At 35.4% G+C, this 15,583-nt stretch overlaps 1 protein-coding gene across 1 annotated transcript; it reads left to right on the top strand.

Annotated features, from left to right (window-relative positions):
* The first annotated feature begins 3,396 nt into the window (after positions 1–3,396).
* Positions 3,397–15,022, top strand: LOC144966336 (coiled-coil domain-containing protein 112-like). Its single transcript, XM_078902652.1, has 12 exons — positions 3,397–3,486; positions 5,066–5,151; positions 5,913–6,034; positions 6,450–6,539; positions 6,973–7,048; positions 8,032–8,209; positions 8,629–8,715; positions 9,012–9,161; positions 9,982–10,119; positions 10,636–10,731; positions 11,815–12,060; positions 12,579–15,022. Exons 1-12 carry the CDS (start codon positions 3,415–3,417, stop codon positions 12,723–12,725), a joined length of 1,488 nt encoding a protein of 495 aa, XP_078758778.1. The 5' UTR covers positions 3,397–3,414; the 3' UTR covers positions 12,726–15,022.
* Positions 15,023–15,583: the final 561 nt, after the last annotated feature.

Below are 15,583 nucleotides of genomic sequence, written 5' to 3' on the forward strand. Positions count from 1 at the left end.
AAAGTGGGAGAGACTGCACCCTCGGTATTGTCACCCCAGCTGTGACAAGAACCGGCCTGTGCTGGCTATGCGGAAAGTCCCCGAGGACTGTCCGCTTCACCTGCAACGGTTCACCGTTCGCGCCTTTCGTTACGAGGGTGAGGTCTGGAGTATACTCCTTCTTATGGCGGGTACCCCGGAAGGTACCCTTGGCTGTAGGATCGTACACTAGGTGTAGATCATTACAGTCCATCCATGAGCGGAGTTGTCTTCCTGCCTCATTGCAGTCTCGGTAGCCCCATTCGTGATGGTGGCTATTAAAGTCTCCCAGACAGATGGAAGGATGGCTGACCACCGGTACCGGTGGTGTAGTCCAAGTCGCTCTAGGTGGTTTGTATATATTATGCAAACACAGTCCACCTACTTCCACGGAAATTCGGTTCACCCCATTGCTGTCCGTTACGCTCTCAATGACCCTTACCTTCGATGGCTCTTTAGCGTAAACGCTAACCCCTCCTTTGAGCCTCGAGGTGTCCTCGCGTTGGACCACCGTATAGCCTGGGATCTGGAATCGGGAAGATTGCGCGCCTGAATAAAGGTGGGTCTCCTGTAAAAGGAGGATATCAACGCAATGAACGGCCAATAGCTTTGATAAAAGCTCATTTTTTGCCATACTCTGGCTCTCGACGTTCAGGGACAATATACGCGTCAGCTCGCCATCCCCGCCGTCGCATTTTCCGATCGGCAGGCCGCGAATCGATTGATGCATGGGACGTTTGCTTTTTTCTCGGACGTGCCGACGACCCTGGCGACACGAACGCGGTATTATTTGGCTAGGCGGCAGACCGCTTCGCCATTGACGGGACTGATTGGGACTCGACATAAGGACAATAGTGTGGCGCCCGGGATAGGGCTGCTATTCGGGCACCGGGTTTGGATCAAATTTAGTCACACACCGGGGCGAGCAGCTCATGTGGCTCGTTGGCTCGATACCCGGGATGGTCTCGTGACGGTCGACCGGGATTTACACCTTTGCCCTCCCGTGTGCCTCAAGCCCCCTCACCAACTGCAAGGTAAAGATCCACGAGGGGGTTCGCAAGGTGTTCGTTCAGTCCCCGACCAAAGCATAGAGAAATGCAACACTCTTATGAGGAAGCTGGTGGGATCAACTTGGGGTGATAGTCAAGTGCTCATGAGGACGTCCGCCCCTGGCATTATGCTATTTCACCGCGGAGTATTGCGCTCCAGTGTTGGGTAGAAGTAGAAGCAAGAACGTTGAGAAGGTAGATGTAAAACTTCACAATTCCATACATATTATAGTGTCGGGAATGCTGGCAACAACGTCTATAGAATGGGGCCCAATGATAGCAGCAATCCAGCCCCCCGATGTCCGACGGGAGACAATTACAAACAATTGGCTTAATAGGATAAAAAAGAGAGGGAATAGGGATACTCCTCTCAAGCGCATAACGGACGGTGTCCCTGTTTCCAACGGAAACTAGTCCCGGCAACCATTGTACGTAGCTTCCCTGACTTCGAACAGAGCTGCATATACGAGATGGAAGTCGGTTTGGACGAATTCAATCCTTCGAGGGGGGCGGGGACATTGAATCCCCGAAATTGGGGGAGAAGTTGCCAGGCTTTCCCACCAGCAAGAGGAGACATTGGGTAGCAGCCAAGGCTGTGTTTGCCCTGGTAGCAGCCAATCGGCCTCGGTCGAGAACCTGCTTAACGGCACACTCACTTCGTCAATGGGGGCTTGCAACCTGTCCAACATGTACCCGTTGTGGTCAAGAGCCAGAAACCGCAGAGCATCTTGTTGAACGGTGCGTTGTGACAAAGCTTCCGGGCGGGTTTGCGAGGGTACACGAGTGCGGTAATGAGTTTGCGTCCTGGATAGATCGTCATAACACAGTAATGTGTAAGCACCATTAGAATTAGAAGCTGCTGCCTCAGACCGCAACAAAACACATTTCCAGTAAGAAACAGCCACAGCAGGAAATTTTATAAAACCACAGACTAAAACTGATGCATACAAGTTTAGCTTCTTCCCTCGGACCATTGATGACTGGAACAAATTGCCGAACACATCAACAGCTTATCCACATAATCTTGTAGAGAGACACTCTCACTGCTCTATTCATAGTTTACGTGGGTTTATTATTGCACAATTTGAAACTGCAAAAAACATATGCATAATGGACAGGAATGTCTTGTGCACCTTAAACTATTGGATTGGATTGGATAGGAATATCCCTCAAACACGATGGCCCTTGTATGTAGGCTCTCTGATTTTAGGAGAGGGTCAGATTACGAAACGGAGAACGACTATGGAGAACATGTTTCCTTTTGGCGAGACGTCGTTTTCTCTGAACTTAGGGAAAAGCTTCTCGTGATGATCTCTACCATAAGAGGAAGCTCGGTAGTTGGCAACAGAGGCCCATAACGACGACCATTCTCCATTAGTGGTCTAAGTTCAAGTCCATAAGATGCAAAAGGCACCATGTGCCCATCACAGCAATCATAATATACATCAATTTTATATATCACACCACACTAATCCTGTTACTCCAGTCATTCAATCCTCCCTGTGTTCTTGTGTATGTTGTATACATACATATTGACCTCTTGAATTGGTCGCGGGAAAGGTTCGAACGACGATTGACCAGTGCACCGTGTCAATTGATCTTTTTAGGGGTAGCGTGGCTCATACCTGAAAGATCCGACTTCGATTAGGTACCCTCTGTACTTCTCGTCTTATTTTCTGTGACTAGATCCTTGAGCAAGTCATCTCGCCCTATAGCTTACTTTGCGCCTGACGCGGGTTATTCCAGATTTCCCCTGAAATAGACCCTAAGACAAACTTCCCTTTTGAGATTAATACGTTTATTTAGATTGATACGTGACTTGTCTGTGGTTTCAGGAAGATTACTGAACGCGGAAAAGAATCTTCGGATTGAGTAGACTGTCTCAAGGATTGTAGGTAGTGTAACCGAATACTGCGGAATCCGCATAAAGTCAACACTATTAACGTCAACTTCTGTTTAAAGTCAACAGCTTTTGTTGGTCCCAACTTCTGTTCTTTATATAAGAGTGTTCAACTCAGTTAACCTTGCTTAAAGTCAATCGATCTTTCTGGACGACAGTGTTGGCCTTATCAGGATTCCACTGTATGTGCATCTGTAACCAGTAACCATCGTGCTGCCGCTTTTACCGTAAATTACTTGTATTTTTTTACGGATATTAAACACATTTCCCGATTCATCAACATTTTTTCAAACCGACCATCTAAAAGACAAAGAAACTAACAAATAGTTTATGAATATAAAAGTTGTAAAATTTATTGGATTTTCAAATTGCCTGGTCTCTTAGTTTCAATCAGCTTTACTATTTATTTTTCGACTGGAACAAGTTCTTGTTTTGATTGGTTTCAAAATGGCGACGGCGCTTGAGGCGAAAGCTACAACGGCGAACAATAATCTCAACAATAACACAACTAATGATCGAGTAAGAACGAAATCTAATTTTTAACATAAAATCTTCATATCTTCCATTCATATTGATAAGTTTTAATGCATCATAAGTCTTATTGAAAAAGATTATTTATTAGTTTAGTACCAGTAACTATCTAAGACTAGGATTGTCAGTTATCAAGTTAATCATCACACCGATTCACTGTCACTCTGTGTACTCTGTGTCATCGGAAAAGACATATTCACTGGATTCCTGGAACTTTATAAAATATATTTAACCAACTTTACAATACAATAAACGGGGACAGAACTATTCTAATTAAAGTAATCTGATAGATTTCAAGATGTGAACGAATGATCAAGTCGGAGATCGGGGAAATTTTAATGGATTAGATTGATTATTGTAACCCAAAAAAAAAAAAAAAAACAACAACAAAAAATAATAAAAAACACGATCTTCTCATGTTTCAAGTTTGAAGGAAAAGTTGAAACGTTCAAAATCTCAATTCTAAATCATACAAAATGTTTCAATCATCCCTCCATCTCTTTCCTTCTCAAACTAACACACTCCCATTCAAGCCATTTTGAACAGAAAATACAGTTCAGTGTTGTGTTCAGTGAGGGGACAGACTAATTTTCAGATACGGGAGAGCATTCTACTACTGCGAATAGTGATTCCACCATGAAATCACTATCCAATAACTATAACAATAAAAATGATTTCTTTCTTAATAATATTTTTTTTAAAGATTGTCAATAATGGGAATCGAACCTAGTACCTCAAGGTTAGAACCTGACAGCTTAACCACTGTGCAACGGAGCCACCGGACTATTCATAACATTGAATTAGGTCTTTCTGGAATATTATTGTATCTTCAATGTAACTTCTATTTTTTGGTTTAAAATTTCGATACAGAAACACAGCATTGCTGATGACTCGCGTGGAATGCGCATGTGCAACGGAGGTGCATAAAAACGATCCGTTAAGATACACTGTCAATGGAGGGGCATAAAAACACTACGTTTGAAAAACTTACAGTGCAACCCGCTTATATCAACAGTCAGGATTGGCGATTTTATGACATTATAACCGAATGTACGCGATGTCCAATAAATACATAATGAAAAAGTGAAGGTAAAATTCAATGCAATGTGTGGCAGCGAAAAGCACAGTTTTTGATGACCCTTAAAAGGGCTGCTTTAGTTGGTGAGAATTTTAAAAAAAAAATTAAACAAAGAGATGAATGACAACCTTATCAATGTTTATCGTGGAAGGACTGTCAGATGCTCTCATTGATGGATAAATAGCATTCTTTGATTTATCAAAAAGCCAGCATCGCCATTGTTTGTGTTCCATGGGTACCATTGCAAAAAATCTTTTCCCATGAAAATTAAATTTCTTTTGTAGCACAATTATACTTCTAGAACTAATCTCAAAGCAAAGACTTCCTCTTTGCAATTTACTTGCAATCGACTTTATAAGGTCTAAAATAATATTTATAAACATTTAAGTTTAGTTTGCCCCTATTATAATCCATTTATAAACTTTAAAAAAAATGTGATTTTCAATAATTAAACATTGCATTTATTCAATCATACATGTTCATTTTCAGGATGCCGAGATTTCAGCAATCAAAAAGAAAAAAGAACAAGCAAAAAAATCTGAGCTACTAAGAGAAATTCATAAATTGAGCATTCAGTGAGTTTTGGTTATAACACATGTTACCATTGTAAATAGAAATGCAAACAAACTAGTCAAATTATCAAATTTTTAAACATTGCTATATTTAATGTTGACATGCATTATCAGCTCTGTTCTTTATTTTTTTTTTTTTTTTTTTCTCAAACACGTTCCGTTTGTGGCATGAGCTACCTGCTGGTTTTAGGCTTTTAAGAAATATTCAAACTTACAAAGATGCACTACAGACTGTCAGGAGAGAACCATAATTATTCTTTTCCTTTTTGAAAATTCACACCGACAGTACTACTCAGTCAATTTATATGAAGGAGGAGAAAATGAAGAATGTAAGTAATAACAAAAGACATTAATTTCCTGATTTGATAATTTTAAGCTGTCGGGGAAAATCTCCTGTTATTTAATTAATTGTCATGAGTAATTGGTGGTCATCAAGGCCCAGAATGTATTTCAATATAGTCGAAATAAGAAAAAAATGATAATGTTACGAAACAGAACAACATCAACGTAAAAAAACAAAAAAAACAAAGAGAGAGAGAGAGAGAGAGAGAGAGAGAGAGAGAGAGAGAGAGAGAGAGAGGAGGAGGGGGAGGGGGGGGGGGGGGGGGGGGGGGGGGGGGGGGGGGAGGGTGAGTGTGTCCTGCTAAAGAGATCTGTATAAATGCCTGAATAATTTTTCAATTCGTGTAATTAATGATCAAAAGCATGATGGTATGTTTAGATGTTATAGATTACCTTTATTCCTCTTGATGTTTGTTCCATAGGATTCAAACAATGGAAAGAGAGAAGCTAACTCAAATCTACAGCAAACGCTCAGAGTTCTACCAAGATTATATGCAGCTGAAAGAGGGAGAAGACAAAATGACAGAAGAGAGAAAGACTGAAAGTAAATATCCCCATTCCAATTGATAGTCATAAAGAGCAAGACATCTATACCTTGCAATTAAATGAAATAATAATAGTGTTTAGATCTGTTGCATCCATCAATATGTTACGTATTTTTTTTTTTCTTAACACACATCACCATGGATCTGTGAAATAATTTTTCATTATTGCTTCATAACCTAAGGTCGTTCAATGAACTATTCAAATCTAGACATTTTTCTGGGTCCAGATTTTGGTTCAAAAGATAACTCTTATTTGATCCATCTTCTTTGAAATGTCAATTTATATAACATTGATCTCAAAGGATTAAGACGATGAGATGACCTTTATTAAAATGGCTAAGAGTACATCGTCCAATACATTGTCTAAATAGTAACGATGATGAATCGAATAATGATTTTTTTATCCCTTTGTAGAGGTAAGGATTCAACAACAATTAGAGAAAATGAACCATATGATCAAAAGGTTTCAGAAGGAGCTCAAAGATTTGAAAGCAACCCCAGAATGTAAGTTGTATTAAAATATTTGTTTAGTTGTATTTGAAGTGAAAATTGTGATTTATTAGGATGTTACATCATATTTTTAAAACCGCTGTTTCATCGACGATTAACTAGAGTACAGTACAGTATTAAGATTTTCTTACATTCAGTTCTTGATATCAATTATATCAGTCTTAAATCTGGTTTAATGTTGGAGTAAAAACCATTAAAAATATAGATTTCAACAAAACACATAAATTGGACAACTATGTTTCTTCACAGATATATTTATAGCAATGGTCTTAACTGTAACTTATGATTTACTTGGCTAATGTGTTAAAAAGAAGTTGATATTTGTTTATAGCATAATATGGAGATGGATAAATTGAATATCTACTCAAAGAGTAGTCTTTATATTTTTTTATAATGTTTGTGTTCTACTCACTTTATTTTCCTCCAGTTGTGGAAAGATTGAAAACCATAATGGATGACATTGAGGGAACAATCACATCTTTCAAGGCATCTCAAAGGAAAAAGTATGTTAGTTCAAATATACATAGAATTATTACAAGATATTGAAATTTGTCTTCACAATAATCCGAATTTGGACATAAATTGATATGTGATACGCTGGCCTCTTTATATCAGTTGACTTATTTGTACCCAACACAATTTCATGGTATTGATTGTTTTACTTTTCATTATTTCATTATTGCATTATTTTAAATGAACTTAAATTTACTTTTGTACAATGTCAAGAAAAACATTTTTCATCCGGGACAGTTGTAAGAATAGCGATAATAATGTTAATCATGGTGATAAGGGTGAATCCTTATTGTTAGATGCAGGTTGTTATATTCTGTATGACTGTATCAATCTGACTCTCTGCAAAATGTGTATTTGCTGTCCATAAATAAGTCCTTGGAGAAGTTACTCAAATATCTATTAGTGGCTTTAAGATTTTGAACAAAAAGAAAAAAATTAATTTAAAAATAACCAAACGAAAAAACAAAAAGAAAACTAGAAAGAAAATGGATCATTACAAAAAAAACTTGAGCTTTTATATAGCGCAATATCTACTAAACATGCTCAAAGCGCTTTACAAGGGATTCCAGACCAACAGCAACACGTAACATGTAGAACGAGACATGACGCCTGTTAAGCGATATTACAATTTTTTTCAGACAGAGACAACGCTGTTAACGGCCAGATTCTCCTTTTACTTCTGAGTACGGTGAGAGAATATGAGTAAAGAGCCTTTTCCAAGGACTCAACTATGCATCGAGCGAGGCTTGAACCCAGGACCTTCCGATAGAGAGCGAGTGTCATACCACAAAACCACGTGTTAAGTTTTGCCATTAAAGAAAATAGTTTACTTGTTGAAACCAAATTCAAATCTTTTCATTTCTAAAAATAGATAATGGTGGCCCATGCTGCTGCTTGGTCTTGTTCTCTGATTCTCTATTAATGCAAATGTTATATTTATAAGTATGGGCAACAAATGAATTATTTGCTCCAGGTATGAAGAGTTGATGAGGTCTGAGCAAACAGTTACCTTGGAAATTCAACAACTGGAGAAAAAGTTTGAGGGTTGGAGTCAAATTCAAGCGGATACTCCAGCTCCAAACCAACCAAAGATTTCCAACAGTTCTAGAGATGTTACACAAGATCTTCCTCACGAAGTAGCTGCCTTTGATGTAAGATATATTTATCTTGTTAACCCAGCATTTTTTTTTATGGGTGGCATATTGCCTATCAAAAGGGTAGCAGACTGTTGCTACTGCCCATTTTGCTCTATAAAAACTAGGATAAATTCCAACTTCATGGGCTTAATCGCTCTGTGAAAGTGTATTGTATAATTTAGTATAATACTATATAAATAATAGTGCAGGTAGAAATTATTGAAAATTGTTTCAAACCCGTTTATACTTTTTGTCTTATTGTTAAGTATAATGTATTCCTTGAGGCAGTTGTTGGACATTTAGGAGTATTATAAACAGAATGTATTGACATTCCATGACATTCAACCTCTGTAGGGAGCAGAACTCTGATAAGATAGTATTGATGACATTTCCATTGCAATTACTTTTTACAATTTTAATTTTTGTTTTGATAGAAATTTGTTCATCAGAGTGGTGGCCATCGAGGTGGTTGGGATGAGTATGATCACCAAACATTTCTTCGATATAGGAGAATGTATAAGGTAAGGTTATAATTTATTATTAATTTCGTGTGTGCTAGAAATTATCTTCAACACATTTGTTAGAGTTACTTTGCATCAGGTGTCCTCCAGTAATATGGAGAAAGTAAAAACAAAAATGAAATACAAAATATGCTGCAAAGTGCTCTTTTTGGATTCTACAGATTGGCATTTATCAAAAACTGCAAAAAAAAAAAAAAAAAGGGCAGCTATTAAAAAAAAATGTTTTTAAACTGATACGACTGATCTCTTATTTTAGATAATTTATTTGTCTTTTTTTTCCCTTTTCAACCTTTCAGGGGAGGATAGTTTTCTTGGACCATGTCAAGCCAATGTTACCAACAAGGTTGGAGTCTGAGATTCGAGACCACGAAACATGGTATCAAGAATATTTGTTCTTAAATGAAAATAAGAAACATGCAATCAAAAAATGGAGGGAGAAGAAAGAGGTGAGAGCTACGCATCATCAATAAAATTGATCAAGCAGATCAACAGACGTACACTAATACACACACTGTTGTAATTTATTTTGACTAACAAATAAAATCATTTTAATTACGGACATAATTAGAATTTTTTTTACAAATTTGCATAACTATTCGTTTCTTACCCTAATCGAAAATGCCATCAATTTTGAAACTATTGTCATTTCCATATAATGCTCTTTAAATAGGCTTTTCTAATTATATGATTCAAAGATTACAAAAAGTGTTTAAAAAGGCATCAAGATACCACTTTAACAAAGACAACTGACCCCATTTAACCTGTCTTAAAATACATTTATTGCTTTCCGTTCAAACATCGCATTGACTTAAAGATCATTTGTCATGTTAATTATAATGAGACCCAAAAGACCTAAAAATTTGTAAACCAGTTTGATTACTTATATCTACGATACCCGTTTACTGAAAATGTCTAAAAACTTATCTTTATTTATTGCTAGACTGTTTAGAATGACCGCCTTTATTTTATTGAATAGCTTTAGTTTTGAAAGAGATTAAACCCATCTTAAAGTATATGAAAAAATTACCTAAAGACTTATGTTCATAACATCCAATTTTAATCTTATGATGATCTTAAATTAATTAATAACAATAATAATAATAATAGTAATAATAACAACAACAACAACAACAGCAACAATATTAATAATAATAATAATAATAGTAATAATAATAATAATAATTATTATTATTATTTAATAATATTGTTGTTGTTGTTTTTGTTATTATTATTAATATTATTTGTGAACCGCGTCTTTGCCCACAGGAAGAAAAAGAGGATGTGGTTTCAAAAGCAAAGGAAGATTCAGAGTCTGAGGAAGAAGAAGAGGAGAAGAAAAAGAACCTTCAACAGATCATTGCTAGAGAAAGATCTGACAGGTTCAAACAAATAAATGCATGGAAGGTGGATACTCTTTGTTTGTTTCATTAAAATTAACAGAAGAATTCTTTTTTTTTTTTAAATATAATTTTTGCAATCTTCTATAACTTTTTGTGTTAGGTTTTTAATATATATGTATTTATTCTTAGTAGTATGTGCAGTATTTCAACATGTTTAAAATGTAATACCCTACAAACTGTGGAGTGATCCTCGACAATATTGGAAGTTTCCAAAGGAAGAAGAAGAAGAAGAAGATTCAATTGACGGATAAAGGATTAAATTGAGTAATGACATATTAATAACTCCCAATTCGCTCATTTAGACAACATGGATAATTTGTGCTGACATTAGATGTTTATTTGATAGATAATTCTATTATTTTAAGAATGCATGGACACCTTATAAGGCTGCCTAGACGGGATAAATTTATTTTGTTTTGCTATTTAGAAAGACTTAGTAAATCATAATTAAATGTTTTCATTTTTCTTCTTCTTCTTAATGTGATTTCTTTAAAAATAAATAACTTCTTTTACTTACCAGGTACAGAAAGAACTGGAGAAAGCAATGAAAGAGGAGAAAAAAATGAGGGAAGAATTGGAAAAAGTCAAGAAAAAAGAAGAAGGAAAAAAGCGACAGGTTTGATCTTTTTTCTTCACTAGTTGTTCACGGTTATAAAGGTTTTCTTAATCTTTATGTGTAGAATTCTTTACAAAATATAGGTTTTACTCTGTCATTTATTTATGTATTTCAATAAACTGGTTACATTCTCTGCTCAGAAGGAGAATCAGACTGTCATAGATTTACTACAAGAAAAAGAAACACGCATATGATTGTTTCCATGTCAGTAATAGATCAAACAAGGCTTGGGTAAAACCACATAGTTCTCGTCATTAAGACCAAGGACAAAAACAACAACAGCAACAACAACAAAAAAAAAAGAAAAAAGGAGGAACAACAACCTGGAAGCTATCTCACTGGTCAATTGGCTAAAGTTAAAATTTTCACAGTCAAGTTTTTACTGGATGAGAATTGAATGGCCATTCAGAAATGGAGATGTTTATATCAGCGACTTGGTTGCCTGTAATCCAATCCCTATAAGGGTAGCTATCGAAGTGACCCACTTTTACCAATCCTCAATGTCTGAAAAGTTTACTACATTTTGCAACATTTTTTATCATTATTTTACAGTTGTGGTAATAAGAAAGCCTAATCACATCTAAAAACCTGAAATTAAAACTAATAGACTATAAATGTACCTATATCTAAATGTAAATGTACTTTTTCCCCCTTTCTAATTCTAATGTTTGAATTATATATTTTACATACATAAAGGGTAAAATCCGAATGATTTTGTTGAAGCTTGTTAAAAAAAAGCAAAACAGAAATTGAAAAACAAAACAGTGGAGAACAAAAGCAAACAAACAAACAAAAAAAACAAAAAAAAAACAACCTAACGATAATGATGACAACAATCATACAGAAATTAATTGCCAATTAGGGGGTGAAGTAAATATTGTCAAACAAAATGTCATATATTACTCATGCATGGAATTAGTTTTGCTCTTTTTATGAATGCAATCACAGAAAATTTGAATACAACTTAAAAGTTTTTTTTGTTTGTTTGTTTTTGTTCATTTATCTTAATAAAAACAAATGGCAAATTTGTCACATGATTTGTCACTTTTTTAATGAGTGTTTCTATTTGTTCATTGTTTCCAGTTGGAGTTAAAACATCAAGTGGACCAATATAAAGAACAGAAAAAAATCGAAGAAGAAATTCTCCAGCATCTTCATGAAGAGCAAAAGAAAAATGAGGAGGAGAGAAAACGACTTACAGCGGCTAGAGAAATAGAGAAATTTAGGAGTAGGGATGTACAAAAACTTCATGAAAAAATGGAACACAATAGAGAGAAGGAAGAAGCCAAAAAGGAGCGGGAAAAAAGACTGGCAGCCTTGAAAAGTCAGGTATGCCTTAGGTCAAATGTGTTTTTTCTTTTGTAATATATCTGTGTGTAAAATCTGTGTTTTTAAAAAATAATCATGATATTGTTTGTAAAAACCAGTCATCAAAATCTATAATATTTAGGTTTTCTTACTAACTTTGTTAACTGAACCTTCGGTCTTGTGCCACTGAACCTTCGGTCTTGTGCCATGAACTAAAAGTTGGATGTCTGCTGTGTATCCAAGTTTGAAGACCAAGAAGTCATTATATTTGATCTTTTGTTATGTTTACATGTGTATATGGTAACTTAACAACACATTGCTTGTAATGTGGATAATAAGGTGAAACAATATAAGCAATAAGTACCATATTTGAAAGTTGTCATTGATTTTTTATTGTAGAAATATTAAATTAAATGTTTTTTAATCAAAATATTTCAGTTTCATCTTTTTAGCAAGGTAATATCTCTATTAAGGCCCTTAAAGATCTAAAATTCACTTCCACTTCCCCCCTTTCCTAAATTTGTTGCTAATTTTTTCAGGTTCATGTGGAGGTGTCTAGGGATCCTAATCGTCTGCTCAAGCCAACGTCTGTATGGAAAGAAAGGTTGAAAGACCCAAAACCCTCTGGTGGTGGTCAGGTGCTTGTGATGCCACACCGTGCTGTGCCGTCCTGGAGGAAATCATAGTAGAACCCCCCCCCCCCCCCCCCCCTCTCCATTCCATTCTTTCAGAGCTAATTTTCTGGTCTTTAGCAGATTAACGTGTGATGATATGGATGCTAGACTAAAAGCTCAACCAAAAGTTACTAGAAAGTAATGCAGAAAAGATAGGGACAGCCCACTCCAAAAGCATAAAAACCATCTCAGATTGGCTTTTTTCTCTTTAGATGGAGCCCATGAAGCCAGAATTAAGCTCAAATTATAGAGCTTGAAACAGACAGGAACAATTGTTTCATATTCTCTTGATAGATCCTGACTTACTGCAATTGATTCCAAGCAGACTAAAAGAGATATACCCAATCACAAAGGGATTGGAAATTTTGTTGGGACTAATCTTGGGACTTTAGTGCAAGTCAAATTAGAATCTATAATGATTGAGCTTTCATGATCGCTTCTTGAATGACTTAACTTTTTGTCATGAACTCATTGGTGTAGGAATATTTGTCTGAATTGTTTGGTTACTTTTGGGGTTGACAAACCAGATACAAAAGTAATTAGATTCTGTGACGGGAATTAACTGTTTTTGGAATTTTAATTTTGTCAACATTCTGTCCCTCCTAGAAAATGCCATTTTTCCTCCAAAATTATGCCAAAAAAATGTGACATTATGCCAAAAACAACAAATTATGCGTTCAAAAAATTCGGAGACAGGTGATGCTGATGCAATTTGTACATATATATACAAGCAAACAATATGCACATTTAAAAGCAAGAAGAAGGAGAAAAAGAAATACTACAACTGAATCTCAACTCAAAACACTGAAAGCCTCTAAAAATTGTCACATTCGACATCTGAATACAAAAAAAAAGGCAAATGAAGTTATGCAACAATTATTATTATTAGCATTAATGATAAATACTGTTAGGTATCATTAAAATAATCATTCATATGAAATTTATAAATAAACCGAATTAAAAAATTAAAAAATCCATTTTTTTAAACCTCACAATGCTATAAGGCCTACTTTTGTATTTAAGACAAAAGAAAAAAGAACAGTTTTTCTTCAAACTTCCATGATGGGAACAAACCAAATACGTTTACCTCAATGATCCTAAATGATGATTTTTCACAATACTAAAGCCAGTACCAAGCCAAGCGTATTATCACATAAAGTAGATTATGTTCTACTCTTCTGAAATGTTTTCAGCATAAAGCAACTTACTAATTAAGTTGATTTCGGCACAAAATCTACCCCTATTTTGTACTTCATTTGCTAGTTGAATATGTCATTCTATAAAAACCCTTGATTGTTTAATTATGCTACAACTAGGGAAAACAGCAGAATTGTACATCCTTAACTTCTATTTCAGTCCCTGGGGTGACTTTACACATCTAATAAATATTCTGATGACCCCAGGCCTATGTCTTTCTTACACAAAACGGCCAATTTTTAATGCAAAAACTTCAAATTTGGTGACTTTCCTAGCTTAACCCTCCCCCCACTTATGACCTGGTACTTGACCGCTACAAAAAGGTAATGTAAGCCACGGAATATTTTCCATTTTGTGGGTAAAATTTTTTTACTATTATTATCATATACCAAGTCGACGGATATATATTATGTTGATGATGGAATCGCTCTTCAACTCAAAATTAAAAAGAAAAAATACATTAATGATTAAAAAAAAAATAATTTCCAACAATTTGTGGAGCAGACACATAGCACTTGTTATAAATCTTTTGCAAATTTGTCGCTGATCAAGAATCTGAAGTCAAAACAGTAAAAATTTGAGAAGAAATTGCCCACTTATAACTTATTTATACGTCTCTGATTGCTGATCGTTCAGAAAAATATTAGGACCAGCCGAATTTTCAAGCAATTGTCTGCCATTATGCTAGTCCCTCAGTTATCTAACCATACACGATAGGATTTCGCCTTAGTACATCAATCGTTTCTGCTCATCATTGTGATCAGCCACAAATTGTAAAAAATCGTCAAAACTTCTATTTTAAAATAAAAGGCAAAATATAGGGCAAAGACATTTTACGTTAATCTAATTTTTAAAAATAAATGAAAAAGATGTGGCAAAGACATGCGGAAGGCAAAATTATGCAGCTGCATATTTGCGGATGTTGTGGCATTTTCCTCGGGGCACAGAATATTTGATAATAATAATACCTTGATCATTCCAATTTTTTAAAAAGCTCCTGTATTTAATGAACTGTGTTAAGGGTATTGACTAGTGAGAGTGAATGTGTGTGTGTGGTGTGTTTGAGCTCGCAAATGTAAAAGAATAAATTTCAATACAATTGAAGCTAAAAATGAATGTTTTATTTTTATTATTTTAGATCATGATATTTGAGGTGGATTATTTTACTATTTTGCGAGTTACCAAAAAAACAAAAACAAAGGGTTGCAAGGATAGATGAAAGTGTATAAAGTATAAATACAATACCCCCCCCCCCCCCCCCCCCCCCAATAAAAACCCTTGAACTTTTATAAAGCACAATATCCACTTCATGCACTCAAAGCCCTTTTACAGACCAGGTACTCATTTGACACACGAGTGCAGTGAGAAAATGTGGTCAAAAAGCTTTTTCCAAAGCCACAACTTTGTGCTGCCAGAGCAGGACTCCAATGAGCGGCTTTCCTGAAAGATTCAGTGTTTAGTAATTTGTTCTTTTTTAGAAAATGTTAAGCTGTTATATTCATTTTTTATTTATTACTTTTTACAGTCCAAAGCTTAGTATCATATCAAAACTAAAAACTGTGACAATACAGATAACAGATAATTTACACTGTTTAAAAAAATCCCCCCAAATATCCGTCATACATTTGACTGTTTCCTCTTCTGCTTATAATCTAAGCCAAGGCTAAGGAATA

The sequence above is a fragment of the Berghia stephanieae genome, chromosome 2 (genome assembly GCF_034508935.2).
Source record: "Berghia stephanieae isolate SIO BIC M18660-M18661 chromosome 2, UCSD_Bste_1.3, whole genome shotgun sequence".
NCBI classification, from domain to species: Eukaryota; Metazoa; Mollusca; class Gastropoda; order Nudibranchia; family Aeolidiidae; genus Berghia; species Berghia stephanieae.

What these genes read in the sequence shown, in the direction of transcription:
- LOC144966336 (XM_078902652.1), top strand. Translation starts at nt 3,415, where the DNA reads ATGGCGACGGCGCTTGAGGCGAAAGCTACAACGGCGAACAATAATCTC. An exon ending in GATATAGGAGAATGTATAAG is followed by an intron (nt 8,716 to 9,011) that starts GTAAGGTTATAA and finishes TCAACCTTTCAG; the next exon opens with GGGAGGATAGTTTTCTTGGA. An exon ending in TGGCAGCCTTGAAAAGTCAG is followed by an intron (nt 12,061 to 12,578) that starts GTATGCCTTAGG and finishes TAATTTTTTCAG; the next exon opens with GTTCATGTGGAGGTGTCTAG.